The following is a 19804-nucleotide window of genomic DNA, read 5'->3' on the forward strand; positions in this document are numbered from 1 at the left end:
ACACAGATTCATGTGGAACTATTAGTAAACCCAGTTACTTACAAATAATAACTGCAAAAGACTGGTAAGAATTTCGGGATTTGTTTCTCAAACACATCAATATTTTCTATTAAAACATGCCTAATTAGAACATACCTAAAACCTGACCAAAATGTAATTTATAAAATGAAGCAGCCACTCATTTATTTCCACCATAACCCACACCATGACTTGATTCTACATGCTGAGGGAGGAATAAACTATAGACATATGATGAGCTGTAGATACCCTCTTTTAGGAGTAGATGAGACCTCCCTATCTCTGAAGTAGGATTATGTTGTTCTAATTTTAGTAAGATTTTAGCCTTCACCACTCCCAAACGAAAGAAATTCTGGTTATTTATATTAAGATGGTGCCTGAAAGAAAGAGAAAGAGTTAATACTCTTTAGCATCTTTTCTGGCTGCAAAAGGCTTCCATAAACCTTGGTTGGATTAATTGATTGCCTGGAAGCAGATGTACATGAAGCACTGCCCTGGGTAGTTGAAGAGATCATTTCGCTTACAAGTTGGGCGCATTCCACTGTCGTGCATAAAATTCTGCTTGGAAGTGAGAATGTTCATAAGCAATGCTAATGTAAGAACCTCCTGGTAATCCTAGCACCTCTGCCCTTGTTCCAATCACGTGCAGGATACACCTGCAGGCCCCTGACTTTCTCCAGCTATAATTACTCACCTGGGACTCAGAGCTGCCGATGACACACAGCTGGAAGAATAAAACAGGCCAAAGGACAAATAGCTCCATTCATATGAGCAGAATATATTTCATTGTTCTTGATAGATAGTGTTGCTGCCTCAAACTCCATAATGTCAGACCAGACCCTGTTACTCTCTCTGACTTTGATAACTTTCCTATTTCACAAACCTCCCTAAATTCAACCACTTATTAATTCATTCAACAATTATTTGTTGAGCATCTGCAATGGCTACTTGACTTCTTTACTCATCTGACCAGACCTTCTAGACTCCTCTCCTATTGCTTGTACTGACTATGGTTATTTGTCTTCCAAACATGCTAAACTCACGTATTCTTGGTTCTGTCCTTACTGGTTCCACCTATATTCTGATATTGCAGTTCAATGCTACAAACACTTACCCCTAGAAAGTACTTCTATACTTACATTTCCTAAGTTGTGGCAAAGAGCATGGATGTCTTTGGTACGTGTTAACACCCAACACATCGAGATTATAAATTTTACCTCGCATTCTAGAAGCACACCATTCATTGAAAAAATGAATGCTCCTGGTTTCATTCATGTCCCTTTAAGATGAACTAAAGGTGAAGAGCTTATGGTGGCTGGCCAGAGCAGGAAGAAAGCTCTCAAAGCCACCATGTCAGATGTCCCAGACGCTTTAGGATACCAGCTAGTGAGCCAGCAGTGACACAGATGCTACAGTTTAAATAATGCACTCAACCTTATGTAGACAGCCAAGAAAACCTCATGAATAGCTGCAGCTGTTGCTCACAAAGAGGAGCAAGATAGATAAACCAAAATCAACAACATGATGCAAATAAGGTTAGCAGCAAGGCCTGAAAATTGTTTCTAAACCAAAAGGCTGTTCAGCAGCACCACTTTTCTAGGCAAGGCTAATGAGCCTTCCTCTGTGCTAAATCATGCTGACTAAGCTTATCTGAGGAACCAGAAAATAGAGCATAATGCAAACAGAACAGTGTAAGGAAGAGGGCTGGCACAGTGGTTACCATAGGTATGCTGTTCCTAATAAAGAGAGAAGTTATAAGGAAGAGAACCAAATGTTTTGTAGAAGAATTTTCCTATTGTCACATCTGTCCTTTTCTGTTTTAAAATCTAATTTGAATCCTGCTCTCTATCAAGAAGCCATCCATGTTTATAACTCAGTTGTTCTGCAGCTGTGCTAAGCAGAGTGCTGAACTCCTAGTTTCTGCAGAGCAAAGACTGTGTAATCTTGTTGATTATTATATACCTATTACCTACTATAGTATATGTGTGTGTGTGTGTGACTGTAGTGTTGATCCAGATGAAGAATATAAGTAAATGTATCATGCATAGTCCCTGACACTTAGTAGACACTTAAATATTTAATGACTGAAAAATTGAAAGGTTAAATAAATGAAGCAATCATTGGTGGGTTGAATTAAAATGAATTAAATTTTAAACATGGCTAAGAAATTAAAGTTTGTTGGATGGATTTTATTTTATACAAAATCAGGCATTTTTATAAGAACTTTTAGGAAATACCATTATAGATATTGTCAGAGAGCATGAAGAAAAAGCATATGGTTAAAATTAAGTTGTGTCTATGATATGTCAAAATATTTAAATGGTGAAATGAAAAATGTGATAGATTATCTGGCTGACATTTGGCATTCTGTAACTGTAGATTTCTAAAAGGCAGTTAAAATTCATTTATTCATTTTCACCATATACATATTGACTTTTTAGTATTCCACTGAAGCTAATATAGAGGTTATATACTTAAGGTCCAAGGTTCTATGCAGAAATATAAAATATTTTAACCATCACTCCTAACGAAAACACTTGAAGTACCCTCTCCCCATATTGCATTTCCCCCGCAACACTGAATTTGGAATCAATACATACAATTAGGTAATCAAAATGTTCTATATTACTGGACACCTTTGAACACATGAACCACATTGCAGATAAAGATGCAAAGTGGAATATTTAATTCCTGAAAAATTCTGTCATATCAGCATAAAATTAATCTTACAAATATGTACTACAACTGAGCAGTTAGTCTAGGTTATTGGGTATCAGTGATGAAGGTAATTAATTATTGTAGATTAATATAATAAATTGTATAATCTCAGAGATTAACAAATTGCATATTATCAGGACTCAAAACATATTAATCACAGAAGCCTCCCTTTCATATTTTTATTTATTTTATTCATTTTTTTTAGAGACAGGGTCTTACTCTGTCATCCAGGCCAGAGTGCAATGATGAGATCATAGCTCACTGCAACCTTGAGCTCCTGGGTTCAAGTGATTCTCTTGACTCGGCCCTCATGGTTATCCGGTACCACAGGCATGCACCACCATGCACCACCATGAGGCAGGAGGATTGCTTGAGTACAGGAGTTTGAGACTGCAGTGAGCCAGGATTGCACCACTGCACTCCAGCCTGGGTGACAGTGACTGTGTCTCAAAAAAAAAAAAAAAAAAAAAAAAAAAAAAAAAAAAAAAAAAAAAGGTAAAAGAAAAATAAAAGAAGAATTTCTGTAATTTACTATGAAAATATGAAAGTCAATTAAAACTCATCCCAAGGCTTACAGCAGTTTTGGGATGAGAACTTTATGTATAAGAAGCTACGTGCCATGATTTCTTATTGATTTTGATTGGAAACATGGCAGTTTGTACTCTTGAAAAAAATTAAATCATTTTAAATGTTCAAAGAAACAAGGCTCGGTATACTGCTTTATTGATATTTCTCTCATAAGATTTTCAAAATTCATAAACTTTTAAAAAATAAATATTTAAAAAATAGTTTATTTTTTAAACTATTTTTTGTAGAGATGAGGTCTCCCTATGTTGTGTAAGCTGGTCTTGAACTCCTGGGCTCAAGCAATCCTCCTGCTTAGGTCTTCCAAAGTGCTGGGATTTTGTGAGCTACTGTGCCTGGCCCCTTTTATGTTCTTTTACACAGATAATGCATCTTTTACCTTCACAATTGGCTACTTTAGCCACTTGCTGGCACCTGGGAACCAGGGACATTAACCTCAATAACACATTCTCTCTAGTTTTTTTCTGTATACAGATAAGAAGTCAAGATTTTTCAATATTAACTGTTGTTTATAGGAAGAACTGTGGGTAATTGGTCATATTTCCATATATATTGTCAGCGTATATAATAATTGTTGGAATAGGCCTTAATTTTTCACTTTTAAGATATATCTAAATAAGTCTGTAGTACTTTTAAATGGGCTGCTGTAATTGCTGAGTAGATTTGAAATGTGCAAATGTGTAGATGTGTAGATTTGAAAATGAGCAAATGAGCATGCATATGTACTCATCAAAAAGCATTTCACGCCAGGTGCAGTGGCTAACGCCTGTAATCCCAACACTTTTGGAGGCTAAGTCCAGAGGATTGCTTGAATGCAAGAATTTGAGACCAGCCTAGGTAACAAGGCGAGACCCTGTCTCTACAAGAAATAATAATAATAATATTAGCAATAATAATAAATTAGCCAGGCAAGGTGGCATGCACTTGTAATCTCAGCTACTCAGGAGGCTGAGGCAGGAGGATTGCTTGAGTACAGGAGTTTGAGACTGCAGTGAGCCAGGATTGCAACACTGCACTCCAGCCTGGGTGACAGTGACTGTGTCTCAAAAAAAAAAAAAAAAAAAAAAAAAAAAGATAAAAGAAAAATAAAAGAAAGAAGAATTTCTGTAATTTACTATGAAAATATGAAAGTCAATTAAAACCCACCCATATCATCATTCACATAATAGTAACAACAAGACCAAAATCAGATTCCTCAAAAATTTTGACATTACATCTATCACTATAAAATTAAAATCAAAATTGTGAATTTCTCTTTTTTGAGGTAAGACCACCAACTCAAAAAAATAAACAAAAGCTCTAACCTTACTTATTTTGGTACAATGAAAACTCAGTTTTAAATCTGTCTTTTTAAAATAATGTTTTCCAAATTGGATTTCTTTCTAAAAAGTGTTTGGCTTACCTGTGGCATTCTATACACATTTCCAAGGCTTACAGCAGTTTTGGGATGAGAACTTTATGTATAAGAAGCTACATGCCATGATTTCTTATTGATTTTGATTGGAAACATGGCAGTTTGTACTCTTGAAAAAAATTAAATCATTTTAAATGTTCAAAGAAACAAGGCTCGGTATACTGCTTTATTGATATTTCTCTCATAAGATTTTCAAAATTCATAAACAGTAAATACAAGAAAATTATGAGCTATACTCTGAATTTTTATTCTTTCAGGTCACCTTTGAGAATGGTGCTATAAGCATTCAAAATATGTAGGTACATGTACTTTGAGGTTTAAAAAGATTGTCTCCATAGTTTTCAATCTGTTTCTTGCATGATTACTTGTTTTGTAGATGGCAGCAATGGCTAAATTGATCTGTACTTAAATTTGCATTTTCTGAAAAAAATTGGAATTGATTCTTAATTTGCTTCTTACTAAGTGGGAGGGATTTGACAGCAATTGTTTTATCTCCTGAGCAACTAATGTCTTATTGTTAAACTTTTTATTGGAAATAAAGTCAAACGTATAGGAATATTATAAAAATAAAACTATTTTAAAAAACATACATAGCATTTACTCAGATTTACCTATTGTTAATATATTCTCCTCTTTTCTCTTTTTCTTGATAAGGTTTCTAAACTATTTAAAGGTAAGTAACTTGCCATAGCCCTTTACCCCTAAATATTTCAGCTTGTACTTCCTAAAAATAGGGAAGTTCTCTTACATAATCACAAATGCATGCCATTTAATGGAATTCGAACAATAGGAGACAGCTTACCATCATTAGTTTCATCAGCTCCAAAGTGCTGCCTGTAGAAGAGCATTAATTCAATGTTGTAGCATTTATAAATGACCACCAGCAGGACAAGGAGGAGGAAGATTGCTCCCAGGCCCCCTGCAAGCTCAATTTTGTAGATTAAATCTGGAGCGAACAGAATAAACAGGAAAAGGTAATTAAATCAGCAACACTTGGGATCTTCCCATATTTCTAGCATATAAGATGTACTACCATTCTGTTTTCCTGTCCAGAAAATTCTTGCTTAATGCAGTAGCTTTGCTCTTGATACATTTGTATGAATAAAATTTTTCTAAAATAAACTCTTTAAAATTTGATTAATTTACTATTAAAAGTGGTAAGTCTATCTGAAAAGGAATAGTTGCTCCCAGTTGGTTTTGAACGCATCTAAGATGTCATATATATGCTTTTGCTCTAAATGTATTTCAGGGAACTATTAAAGCTACTTTATTCTGGGTCCAAGGCCAATATTTTCTTATTTCTGTTAAATTATCATATTGGTTTAGCAAGATTACCATCTAGTACTTCTCAGGCCACAGGCCCTATTCTTTTGCAGGAGAACAACATCATAAAATTACTTTCAGAATCAAATAAAATCTAATGAGTATGCAGGATTTAACTGTTTCATTTAACCCCAGTAGAACATAATCCAATATAAGGTAAGCAGGTAAAATTAGCTTATCCATTTCCCCTACTTATTTGAATAAATGACTGTAATATATATGTGATATAATATGCCCAATGGAACTAAAACAGAATGAGAAATCCAGGCTAATCACTTGGCCTCTTCAGCCAACACCAGCCTACCTGATAGCAGACTTAGGCTGCTCCAGTGGGGCATCCCTAGAACTCTTGAGCATTGGAACAATGAAATCAAAATATAATGGAAGAAGACATAATGTCTCCCAGGCTCAGGGAACAGTGACTTAACCTGTAGTAAATCAGTGATATTAATAAATCTAAAGAGTGTATCATCAAAAGAGGGTATGGTATCATGAAATTTAGAGAAAGGGGAAGTCGGAGGAGAATTTAGAATGTGAATTCAGCAATGTCCAGGGGAAAAATACTGAATCTGAGAGACATCAGACTAGAGACATATTTTCCACAGGGACATTATTGGTCTCATGATAATTAAATAAAATTGCCTACAAGATAACCTAACCTTCCTTTAATGTAATTACATAATTACCAAGTGACTATTTTATTACTAATTCAGCTTGCCATGTAACTGGAAACTAGAAAAGAGAGAGACAATCTAGTTTATACATCAATTCCTTGTGAGTTTAGTTGGCATCAGTCAGTCTTCCTGGATGGATCAATTATGGGGCACTGTCAAAATCAAATTGCTGACCATTGACAGGCTGTCATTCTTGAAAGCCAGACTGTCAACCTTTCTCTAGGAATGTCCTTTATCTCTATATAGGATTATTGCTTAAGAGAAATTAGCCAGGCTCAATATAACAATTAAGATCCATTTAGTAGTTTATATTTTATAAAAAAGAAATATATATATATTATATATAAATATATGAATATAAAAATAAAATATAAAATATAAAAATATATATTTAGAAATACATTATACACACACACACACACACAAAACAGCCAATCAGGAGAGTCATAGAATGGAAATGTAAGAAACACAAATAAATGTCACTCTTTTTGAGTATGGAGAGAGGGGGAAGGATAGAAAAAGGAAGAGAGTGGGGCTGCTGTGAAGGACAAAATATGCCAACAAGGAATATTGCGAGGGCACACCCAATGAATAGGGGTAGGAAGTTGGAATCTGTGTCTGTCGTGCCTGATGCAAGAGGTGGTCTTTTAAAAAAAATAAGCCACAAAATTCCAGGTTAAAAAAAAAAATTCACGACATAATTAGCAATGCTTCCTGCCCTCTATATAAAACGTGGCTGTCCAGGAACCTCTACCTTCCTCTGCCTCTGCCCATGTTGGGGACAAAACAGGCTTTCTTAAGAGATCTCTGTGGGCTGCAAATCACAGTTTTTACTTGTTTTCTCACCGTCTTATATACACCATCAATCATACATTATTAAAAGCCAATTTTAAATAGAGAAACCAATACGATTTTCTTTGTTACTCTGAAAACTGACTTCTCTTTCATCTTGGGGCATTAATTGACTTGATTCAAAAGGTTTTTCCTGTTTTAAGATGTTCACTTTATGCTATAAATTTTTTGGTCTTTCTGTCTGTCTCTCTCTGCGGTCAGAAGAGCTTTCAAATGTTTTAAAAGTCGTGGAATGGGAAATTTTTCAGCAATTTCTATGTTATTTACAGAGCAGAGTTGCTATTAGGTAGATGGAAAACTTCAGCAGCAGGAACAATTTGTGCTCTCAAGTAGCAGACATTTTTTTCAGCAGTAAATTTATGGAAGAAAACCATGGTGAAAAAGTCGTGATTTTGGGGTCCGTTTTATAAAAAATATCTTTGAAAGATATTATGTAATGATGGCTGTTTAAGTTGAAAAATGTGGACCTAGGCCCAGAGACCCAACCAGCATTCTTTGATTCAGCCCAGGCAGTCACATCAAAAGGGAAACATCTATCCTATAATCAGAGGGCACAGTTGCCATCACCCAAATGCCACCTGGATTTTCTTTTGTCTTCTATTTTCAATTGCAATTTTCAATCTCAGCAGGATCTATACTTCAAGGGACATTTACTCACTGAGAAACTGAAAGTCATTTTAGTTGGGCTGTGTCTTGTATATGCTTCACAAAGAGAGCTGTAGCAAGAACAGCAAATATTTATGGGCCTGTAACTTTTTCTAGGTACCCAAAGTACATGGGTAGTTCTTTTTACCTTCTTAGTTTGAACCCACCTATTTCTTCACTGTGAACACAAAGATCAGATATTATAGAACGGGACAAATAGCAACTGAAGCCAAGGGACTGGAGAGAGAGAATGCAGGGAATGTTTAAGCTTGCTGCTCTGATTCACAAGATGGGAAGCAGTTTAGGAGATCCCACCTGAGGGCTTCTGTCATGGTCTGAATGTTTGTTCAAAATGCATGTGTTGCAACCTAACCCCCAAGGTGATTATACAAGAGGGAGGCCTGGCCAGGCACAGTGGCTCAAGCCTGTAATCCCAGCACTTGGGGAGACCAGGGCAGGAGGGTCGCTTGAAGCCAGGAGTTTGTGACCAACCAGGTCAACAAAGTGAAGCCCTGTCTCTACAAAAAGTTTAAACAATTAGTCGGTCATGGTGGTGTGTCTGTAGCCCCAGCTACTCTGGAGACTGTGGTGGGAGAATTATTTGGGCTCAGGAGTTTGAGGCAGCAGTGCACTATGACTGAGCCATTGCATTCCAGCCTGGACAACAGAGTGAGACCCTGCCCTGTTTCTAAAAAAATAAAAAATAAAAAACGAGGGAAGCATGTGAGAAGTGATTAGGTCATGAGGGTAGAACTTTCATAAACGGGGCCTGGTATAAGAGATGCCTGAGGAAACCTTTTTGCTGCTACTGCCATGTGAAGACACAAAGAAAGTGTCTATGCAAAATGGGTCCTTACCAGATACCAAATCTGTTGGTACCTCGATCTTGGTCTTCCTAGCCTCCAGAACTGTGAACAATCCATTTCCGTTGTTTATATACTATCTAGTCTAAGGTATCTTGTTATAGCAGCCCAAATGGACTAGGACAGAAATTGGTACTGAGAAGTGGGGTGCTGCTGTAACAAATACCTAAAGTTGTGGAACCAACTTTTGAACTGGGTAATGGATAGAGAGTAGAAGAGATTTGAGGTATATTGCCATGAAAAGAGCCTTACGGGCAATTCTGGTGAGAGCTTGGAAGAAGAAGAGAGCTACAGAGAATTCCTCAGTCATCTTAGAGATTGCCTAAATGGTCGTGGTCAGAATGTTAGTAGAAATATGAATGGCAAAGGCCATTCTGATACCTCAGACAGAAATGAGTAATAGGCCCCTACCAGACATGAATCTGCTGGTGCCTTGATCTTGGACATCCCAGCCTCTAGGATTGTGAGCACTAAATTTATAATGTTTAAAAATTACCCAGTCTAAGGTGTGATCCAGAGCAGGCTCAGAAAGTTTTCTATTCAGATATGGTGGGACAGAGTGAAGCAGCAGCACTGAGAATGAAGAGAGACAGATTCAATGATATGCCTCTGTTTTATGAGAAAGGAGGTATGTACAGAGAAGCAGAAATAATTATCAGAATTTCTGGAACCTAAGTTCAGACTCTTGGCTCACCAAATAAAAAATTTAGGATGAACTTCTTACTGAAATGCTAGTTGCACATACTGCAAATTGTTCATCTGAGAATAAGGAAGTGGTAGGTGCAGACAGAAGATAAATAGGTAAGAAGAGGGATAGGTTACAAAACTTGATCCTGTTAATTGGATATGTTAGATGTCAGTTTTCATTTTACAAAAACCCTTTTCACTTAATGAAAGGATTTATCATGTTTCTTCTCCATAATGATCACTTAAGGCATATTAAATATTTGACTTACAGCTCATCAAGAAGTTATTGTTCCATAAAACAATCCATACTAGTATTCCAAATGGGAATACTACTGCCAATGAGGCCAGGCTATGATGTGATAAAGCTTAAAAGGTCCAACTCCAAAGAAAATATCTTAAGTTTCTCAAAACTAGCTAGGGATTGTTCTGACTTAAAAAAAATACGACAGGTCCATAAGGATTCTTGCTCTTTCTTGGGCTTCCACTATATCGTCAGAAGCTCCTAAGGAGACCAAGTGAGGGAAGATTAACTGCATACTTTTGTAAAGCACAGTGAAATCATTTAACTGCTACCTAGAACAGAGAGTACAAACTGATATACTATGGGCCAAAAAATTGGTTTTGTTGGATCACACAATGTTTCAAAAATGAATACTAATATTTTAAAATTAAAAGACTTCGTATCCAGTCTTTCAGCTTCACTTGAAAACTCCGAAGCTCTCATATCCCTGGGCATACATTCCAGCAAAAACAGCAGTAATCTTATAGAACAAAATAGTTGTTGCCCTTTTAAAGCAAGGCATGTTTTCTCTGGTCTATGTTTTGATTTTGTCTAATATCCAGCCCTCTTCTTAAAAAAATTCAGTATTTTCCTGGGACCTGAGGCCTTTGAGTTTGCAATCCCTGGAAAGTAAATAATACTTGAAAAGAAAAAAACGCATTTAGGTAATCCAGGGCAGATATTAGTCATGACAAAATCACAGATCAAATCTTCTTTTTATCAATCCCTGTTATTTATTGCTCACCTGATTGTGCTTGTCCTCCATGAAGAGAATTTTCATTCAAGAAATAGTTTTGAGCACTTACTATGCTTTATGCACTGGAGATACAGCAGTAAATAAGGCAAGAAAAGTTCCTGTTCTCAAGTATTCTATATTTTAGTGGGGGGAAGAAAACAAGAAGCAAACAAATATGCAATATAATATCCAATAGTAATAGACAAAACAAAAAGAAGTGGAGACAGGTTGGAAGAAAAATAAAATGAAAGGTAATATCATTTTATATAGGATGGCCAGAAAATACCTATCAAGAAGATAACATTTAAGTAGAAATCTGTATGAAGGGAAGGAGGGAGTCATGGAGACAGCTGGAGGCAAGAGTGTTACAGACAGATGAAATAGCAAGTGCAAAGGACCTGATGCAGGACTGTGTTTGGTGAACATGAGAAACAGAAAGGAGGTTAGTGTGTATAATGTATGAGGAAAATTGTGGTAGAAAATCAGATCAGACGTAAGAACAGATTGTGTAGTGCCTTATAGGACATGGTAAAGATTTGGGATTTCATTCTTGGTGGAACAGGGAAAGAACAGTAAATGGAGGGTTCTGATCAGGGGGATAACATGACCTTGCTTACATATTTAAATGATCCTTCTGACTGTTGTGATAAGAATAGACTGTGAGAGGAAAAGGATGGAAGCAGGGAGACCAGTTAGGCTGTTACCATGATCTGGGTAATTGGTGCTGGTGGCTCAGAAGAGGATGTGGGTAGTGAAGGTGAGAAAAGTGTTCAGAGTCTGAATAGGCTTTGAAAGTTAAGCCATGGGATTTGCTGGTGGAGTAGATATAGGATGTGAGTAGAGAAAAGAAAAAGTGAAGAATGACTCCAAGGATTTTGGCATGAGCAACTAGAACAATGGTGATGGAGATGGAGAAGGAGACTGGAGGATCAGGTTCGTAGGCAGGAGAAATTAGGAATCCTGTTTGGGACAAGCTAAATTTGATACGCCTACTAGATCTGTAAGAAGAGTTGTTTAGTAGGCAATTGAGTATACAGGTGGGAAGTCCAGGCGAGACATAAATTTGGGAGTTGTTAGCATATAAGTGGTAAGCAAAACCATGAGATGGAGATAGAATGAAATCACCTACTGAATGAGTGAGAAAAGGGGACCTGAACCCTGGGGAACTCCAATATTTAAATATTTGGAAGATGAGAATTAACATTGTCAGTTATCATGATTTAGACCAGTTTCCTTGTAGAAGCCATGTGAGGTAGCAGAGTATTATAGTGTGTCTTAGTTTGTAGTGTCAAATTCTTAGAAACTTTTAGGTGCTGCCCTGTGTTGCTTTACTTATTAAAGACAAATGGATTTATTTTAAAACTCAAATGAGGTTATTTCTGTCCACAAAGGCCGATTGATAAAACACCCCCCATTGTTTTTCCTCATAGCAGGTTTTTAATTATAACACTATATATCTTTTGCGGAATTTAAAAAAATGTTTAAAGTTGATCTTTCTTTGCATTCTCACTCCTCCAAAAGGTATAAGCTCCAAGAAGACCTAGGTAGGTCTATCTTATTCAGCATTCGATTCCCCAGCACCTATCATAGTGCTGGCTGTAGCTAAGTCTTCAATAATAAAAGAAAAAATTAACCACTTATTTGACCAGAATGGGTTCTAAGTGCTTATTACTAGCTAGACACTGCTCAGGTTGATATTTCTGAGGATACAGAGCTATAACAGCAGGCTCTGATTAGAGGATCTCTAAGCCCGAAATAAGACTAAGATGAACAGAAACAAAGTGATCCTTGCCACAAGGTGTTTGGGCATGATCAATACCTGCCCTTCATGTGGTTCCTAAGTGGTTACCTAGGATAAATTATCCAAGTTCAGTATAATAATAAAGACTGGTTATGGCATATTTCATACCCATTATATCATTATTATTTGAACCTCAAAGTGACTCTGCAAGGTAGATACTATTAATCCTATTTCAAAGATAAGAAAACTAAGGTTTAGGGAGTCTAATAAGACAAGTCAGTCCTACTGAACCAGGATCTCCTGAATCTGGATCTTCTGACTTTACTTTCTCTATTAGACTCCTTTACACTTAAATACGCCTTTATTTTAAGACAGAATCAAGTCTAATGGAGTACGAAGTGGTGCTAGAGATATAAATGCATTATTTTCAGAATAATGATTCCTCTCTGCTTCTTCAAGAGCTGCTGGTCATTGTCAAGTATTAGGGCTGGCTGGAAAATATAAATTCCATCCTGGCCAGGAAGTACAACTAAGTGACCTTGCTGATTGAATCTGTTCTATTATTGCTCTAAAACCTAGGCAACAAGGACACTGATTGAGAACATTTGTTCTGCTACATTTGCAAAGCCTTTGCCAGATGTACATATACAGAAAGTATTTAGCCTTTTGCAGCAACCAAAAGTCATAGCAAGGTAAGAGCCAGTTCGGAAGCTACTCTAGCTGCTGAGATTGCTTGTTGTTTGTATATCTGTTTTTATCTCCTTTATATGTAAATTTAGAGTTTCTTTTCTTTGTTCATTATATACAATTTCCACCCTATCTGGAACCAAGTTGAGAAAGGGATCTCCATAAATGCCAAAATATTTAGAAATATATGCACCTGATAAAGACCTCTTAATACCAGGTCATATCATAAAATATAGTTTATAATTTCTATGATAATTGTAAGAATATTATATGGGATTATTAATTTTTTATTTTTTAATCAGGGAATAAAAAAGCAACTGTGTTTCTCATCCAAAAAAAATCTCTTGCATTTCATTTAAGCAATATAAGATATAAGAAGGCAAAATATGGAGAAAATATTGAATGTCAAATATATATCAAATTTTATGTAACACTAATAACTAAGGTACACTTTATATCACTGAATTTAACATATAACAATACTTCATTTCATTTATCCACTTCCTAATGATATTGAAGATCATAGGTATTTTATGCTAATATCACAGCAAGAGAAATATCTTTCCTTAAGAAGACAAAATGGTTAATAGAAGTTTATACTACATGATAAAATAAAGCCAAGAAATATCTCTAACTTCAATAATTGTTGATAGCTAAGCAAACCATAGTTATAGTTATAAAAATAAATACCCTTTTTACGCAGCAGAACACTGGCATGTTTCCGTCCATTTCGGTTTTCAACATGGCAGGTATAATTCGCCAGGTCAGCTTCCACAACTGAGTCAAAGATGAGTGCCAACTCAACTTCTTTTTCTCCAAGATGCTCTTTGAGAAGCCTGAAATAAAGAAAGTATTCTTGGCTGAATTAGCTTGATTTGGGCAGAAAGCAGCCATGCAAAGACTACAGATGGTCACACAGCTCACACAGGTCTCTGATGATGGGCGTGGAGAATCCTGACTGGGTGTATATGTGGGTGGGACCTTCAACAAGAAAACACAAAAAGTGGCTCTTGACATGAAGATAAGATGGAAAAGAAAAGAAGTGAATAATTCACTTGGCAAAAAGAAATATTAACATGCCACTAGGCTTTGATAAATAAAGTCAACATGGCTTGTATGGTGAAAAGGAGGAAACACTAGGTTCCATGCTCTAAACTAAGATCATGAAAACTAATTGGATTTTTGCATCATGGCATGAAGGGAAAAAATTTTTAGAAGTATAGACTTTGTGGTAGAGGTTAGAGTTTTGATAGTAGTGAGGTAAAGATGTAAAGAAGGGGGCCTTGAATGTGGTTGCCTTATGAGAAGTAAACTGAAAATTTTTAGTGGCCTTCTATCTCCATACATTAGTGATAAGCCTACTCTCTGCTTTTCTCCTGGCTTTTGTCCAACGCAGTAATGTGCTCTGAGCCCTAATCCCCCAATAATGCTAACACGCCCATGACCCTGATCTCTCCAGACACTGCTCCCCATCTGTCCCTCTGCTTTCTGCCCTCACAGGAGAAGCCCTCTGTAACATTTTCTCCTAGCCTTGCTTTTTTTAAAAGCTGCAAAGGACCTTGTATGGCCAGGAACAGATGTTCTTTGCAGAGGGGCTGAATTGCTAGGGTTATTTCCTGAAGAGTGCGTCTCCTGCTTCTTTGGAGAGTTATATTCTCAACAACGACCAGCTACCTTCTGGGTGAGATGAAAGTGGGCACCCTGTCAACTTTTCTCTTCTTTCTCTTGCTTTTGGCCAAAGAAGGAGCGAATTATGAGTCTACATGGTGACAACCCTACAGTTTAGTTCTGGAGTAGGTTCTTAAATACATATATGTTTCAATCATGAAATATTTTAGATGGAAAATTGGAGAAGCAGAAGTAATTCTCGCCTTCTTTTTGGACACCTGGTTATAAATGCAGGGAATATCTCTATGACTTACTGGCACTCAGCATAAAATTGGAAACATGACTGCTCAGACCAAACTGGGCTCTAAGTACAGGACTCCCAATTACAAGCTCAGGCTTGGTCTTTACAAAATCATTAACTCAATGGTGCCTTAATTTAACTCATCTTGAAACTGGTAAAATAACTACCATACATACTTTAACTTTGTTGTAAGGGTAAAATGGGTTAAAGTGATTTGAAAAGTAAATAGTACTATGCACATGCAAATGTATGTTACTAAACACAAACATTTCATTATCTGAAGGTAGATTGTATTTTAGCTACTCCAAAAATATTTGTATTTACATTTACTGACATTTAAGATTGACTTGACTTAACCTCTTCTTCTTTCCATTTGAGAGCAGGAAGGGCTTAAAGTTGGGTTGGTGGAATGGAATTTCTAAAATCTGAGTCTCTTGTACTAAAATCTCAAGTCCTTTACATTTATGTACCATCGTAGAACCAGACGAGTATAAGAATTTTCTTAACTGCATATGGGAGAACACATCTTATGGTTAGTTTTTCTATAAATTGTTTTTATTTTTCCTGACTGAAGTTGTAGTTTCTCTTTTTGTCTTCTCTCCCAACATGTACCTAACCAAGACAAAATTGGACATTTACTACTTTCATGGTTTATATTGACTTTTGTTCTCTGTTTTTCTCCCTGATGTTGGTAAATGACACCACACTCAATTATTTTAGCTCTGTGTAACCTGCTGTGGAAGAACCCCCTGTAGTTCCAGAAGCTGCGTAGGCACCACAACTTCAGTTTAATTTGAAGCCTCACATGGAGGGCAGCCATAGCCTCTGCCAGGCACAGGGTGGAAAGCTGATCCTGTTCTTCCCGACCAAGCCTTTCCTTCTTCTAATGCAGTTTCCAAAAACAGCTCTTCACAGGCTGCAGAAAGAATCTGGAGAGAGGATTTGAAAAATGATCCTTGGTTCATCTATTAATATATATGAGGTGTCTTAATTATCAGCTCCTGAAAAACCTAGGTGACTTGTGTTTTTTGGAATTAAAGATCAAAATGGTGTTTATGACTACAAATCACTCAACGGAGCAGTCATAATTTTCTAGCAAATATATTATTTTTAATTTTAATTTTAGGTTCAGGGGTACATGTGCAGGTTTGTTTTATAAATTGCCTGTCACAGGGGTTTGGTGTACAGATTATTTTATTACCTAGGTAATAAGCATAGTACCCTCCTGCGACCCTCCAAGACTTTCAAGTAGGCCCTGGTGTCTGTTGTTTCCTTCTTTGTCTTCAAATATACTCAACATTTAGCTCCCACTTATAAGTGAGAACATGTGGTATTTGGTCTTTTGTTCCTGTGTTAGTTCGCTTAGGATAATGGCTTACGGCTCCATCCATGTTGCTTCAAAGAACATGATCTCATTCTTTTTTATCACTGTGTACTATTCCATGGTGTATGTGTATCACATTTTCTTTATCCAGTCTACTGCTGATGGGCATTTAAGTTGATTCCATGTCTTTGCTCTTGTGAATATTGCTGTGGTGAACATACCCATGCATGCATCTTTATGGTAGAACAATTTATATTCCCTTGGGTATATACCCAATAATGAGATTGCTGAGTTGAATGATAATCCTCTTTTAAGTTGTTTGAGAAATCGTCAAACTGCTTTCCACAATGACTGAACTAATTTACATTCCCACCAGCAGTGTAGAAGCACTCTTCTTTCTCTGCAACCTCACCAACATCTGCTATTTTTTGACTTTTTAATAGTGGCCATTCTGACTGGTGTGAGATGGTATCTTGTTGTGGTTTTGATGATCATTTCTCTAACAATTAGTGATGTTGAGCATTTTTACATATGTTTGTTTGGCTGCATGTATGTCTTCTTTTGAAAAGTGTTCATGTTCTTTGCCCACATTTTTATGGAGTTTTTTTTTAAATTTTTTTTAAGTTCCTTATGGATTCTGGATATTAGTCTTTTGTCAGATACATAGTTTGCAAATATTTTCTCCCATTCTGTTTGTTGTCTGTTTACTCTGTTGATAGTTTTTATTTTTATTTATTTATTTATTGCTGTGAAGAAGCTCCTTTGTTGAATTAGTCCAATTTTTCGAATTTTGTTTTTGTTGCAATTGCTTTTGGCATCTTTGTCATGACATACTTGCCAGATTCTATGTCCGTATTGGTATTTCCTAGGTTATCTTTCAGGATTTTTATAGTTTTTGGTTTTACACTTAAGTATTTAATTCATCTTGAGTTGATCTTTGTATATGGTGTAAGGAGTCCAGTTTCAATCTTCTGTGTATGGCTACCCAGTAATCCTAGCACCACTTGTTTAATAGGGAGTCCTTTCCTCATTGCTTGTTTTTGTCAACTTTGTCAAAGATCAGATGGTTGTCGATTGGTGGCATTGCTTATGTTCCATTGGTCTATGTGTCTGTTTTCGTACCAGTACCATGCTATTTTGGCTACTATATTCTTGTAGTATAGTTTGAAGTCAGGTAATGTGATGTCTCAGGCTTTGTCTTTTTTGCTTAGAATTGCCTTGGATATTCGGGCTCTTTTTTGATTCCATATATATTTTTAAATAGTTTTTTTCTAATTCTGTGAAGAATATAACAATCCATCAATGATTCTTTTCCAGTCTTTAATAAGTGCCTGGCTCTGGGCTGTATATTTGGCATACAAGAAATAGGAACATTAAAAGATGTGGTCCTTTCTTCCATTAAACTTTAAAATTTAAATGAGGAGACACAATGTACACAGTTGCAGAAAATTATACAAAGAATAAGGCAAAGCAGGGTGGTACACTCACGCTTATGACAGTATGTCATAGAATGGAGATACTACTGTTGACTAAGTTATCTAAAAAATGCCTAAGAAAATTCTCACTAAATGAAAAGAAGGGAGGGTTTTCCAGAATAGAAGACAAGAGTAGGTTTTTGCAGAATGTGTGAAAGAGAGGTATTAAAGAGACTGGTTTCAGAGTAGAGGTTATAAGTGAGGGAATCCTGGGATATATTTCAAATGACCTTAGAAGTATCTCATTCCAAGTATTGATATTATATGGGAGGGTAAGAACCACATGCATTTTAAATTGATTATTGAAACATAATAGATGTACAAAAAAACTCACCTATTTAATGTATACAATTTGATGAGTTTGTATATATGCATGCATCCATGGCAGGTGAGGGAGGGGTAGTAACCAGAGGGGTCTAAATATTAACATTAAAGGCAAGTTATAGTAGCAGTGAACATTGGTACAATAAAAAGTAACCAGTTCAGGTGATAGACATCACTATATTCCAAAATTTTATTTAGATTGGTACTATTATTACAAATTAATACAATGAAGAGTTTGGAAATTGTCCCTCTCATTCTCACAAAAAGAAAAAAGGTGAACAAACTGAAAATTATCAACTTTTCTTAAATCCCTCAGGTAACAAGTCACAGGGCAAACTTCTGCCCCAGAAAGTTGAGAGAAAGGCAAATACAGAGAATCACAGTATACTGGAATGAGATCCCCAGGAGCAAGGCCGGTACCAGCACAAACACTTAAAATGTAATAGATAAATTCCTGGAGACCCACCATGAACTATCTTGAGAGTTAAAAACAGCATGAGACCTATATTTAGGGGGACCCCACAATTTTGTGAGTTTTGCCTACATAAGCGCCACTAAGTTCTTACTGTGAAGATTGGAAAAAAGATTCCCTTATGCTTCTGGCAGGGGGAAAGGGAAAACTGACCATTTTAAAATGAGTCCAGAGCACTTTGTTCTCCTTTTAAAAGTGCTTGTTGATTGAGTATAGTGGTTCATGCCTATAATTCTAGGCCTTAGGAGGCCAAGGCTAGAGGATAACTTGAGGCCAGGAGTTCAAGACCAGCCTGGGAAACATAGCAAGACCCCATATCTACAAATAATAATTTTTAAACATTAGCCAGGCTTGATGGTGTGCACCTGTAATCCCAGTGAGGCTGAGGTGGGAGAATCACTTGAACCTTGGAGTTAGAATTTGCATTGAGCTATGACTGTGCCACTGTACACCAGCCTGGGTGACAGAGCAAGATCCTGTTTCTTTTCTTTTCTGAGATGGAGTCTCTCTCTGTCGCCCAGGCTGGACTGCAGTGGTGCCATCTCGGCTCACTGACAGCTCTGCTTCCCGAGTTCACACCATTCTCCGGCCTCAGCCTCCCGAGTAGCTGGGACTACAGGCTCCCGCCACCACGCCCGGCTAATTTTTTGTATTTTTAGTAGAGATGGGATTTCACCGTGTTAGCTAGGATGGTCTTGATATCCTGACCTCGTGATCCGCCCGCCTCAGCCTCCCAAAGTGCTGGGATTGCAGGCGTGAGCCACCACGCCCGGCCCTTTTCTTTTTCTTTTCAAAGGCTTGCTCTCAAGGGAAACCACTTTATCGTGACCTAAACTACTTCAATTTTACCAAAGCCTAGCCCACCTGGGAGAAGGGAAATGACTACTCTAGTCTTCCTCTCACCTTAGGGGGAATCTAAGAAACACTTATGAAGGTAACATACCAGGGGCACAAGCTCACTAAAGGATGCGACATCATAGAATTTTGAAATATGTATCACAACATCAATCAGGCTCCTGTATAATAATAAGGAATTTTATTTGGAAAAAAAAAAAAAAACAAAAAACCTGCAAAGCT

General features: G+C 36.8%; 1 protein-coding gene across 1 annotated transcript in view; it reads right to left on the reverse strand.

Moving 5' to 3' along the window:
* The window catches only part of IL1RAPL2 (interleukin 1 receptor accessory protein like 2), a 1280701-nt gene that overhangs the window by 13682 nt on the left and 1247215 nt on the right, over nt 1–19804 (reverse strand). The window contains exons 8-9 of the mRNA XM_073013177.1: nt 13914–14059; nt 5538–5681 (exon numbers count right to left, since the gene is read on the reverse strand). Of these exons, the coding sequence (XP_072869278.1) occupies nt 5538–5681; nt 13914–14059 (290 nt within the window). The remainder of the gene's footprint in view (nt 1–5537; nt 5682–13913; nt 14060–19804) is intronic.

The sequence above is a fragment of the Chlorocebus sabaeus genome, chromosome X (assembly GCF_047675955.1).
Source record: "Chlorocebus sabaeus isolate Y175 chromosome X, mChlSab1.0.hap1, whole genome shotgun sequence".
Taxonomy (NCBI): Eukaryota; Metazoa; Chordata; class Mammalia; order Primates; family Cercopithecidae; genus Chlorocebus; species Chlorocebus sabaeus.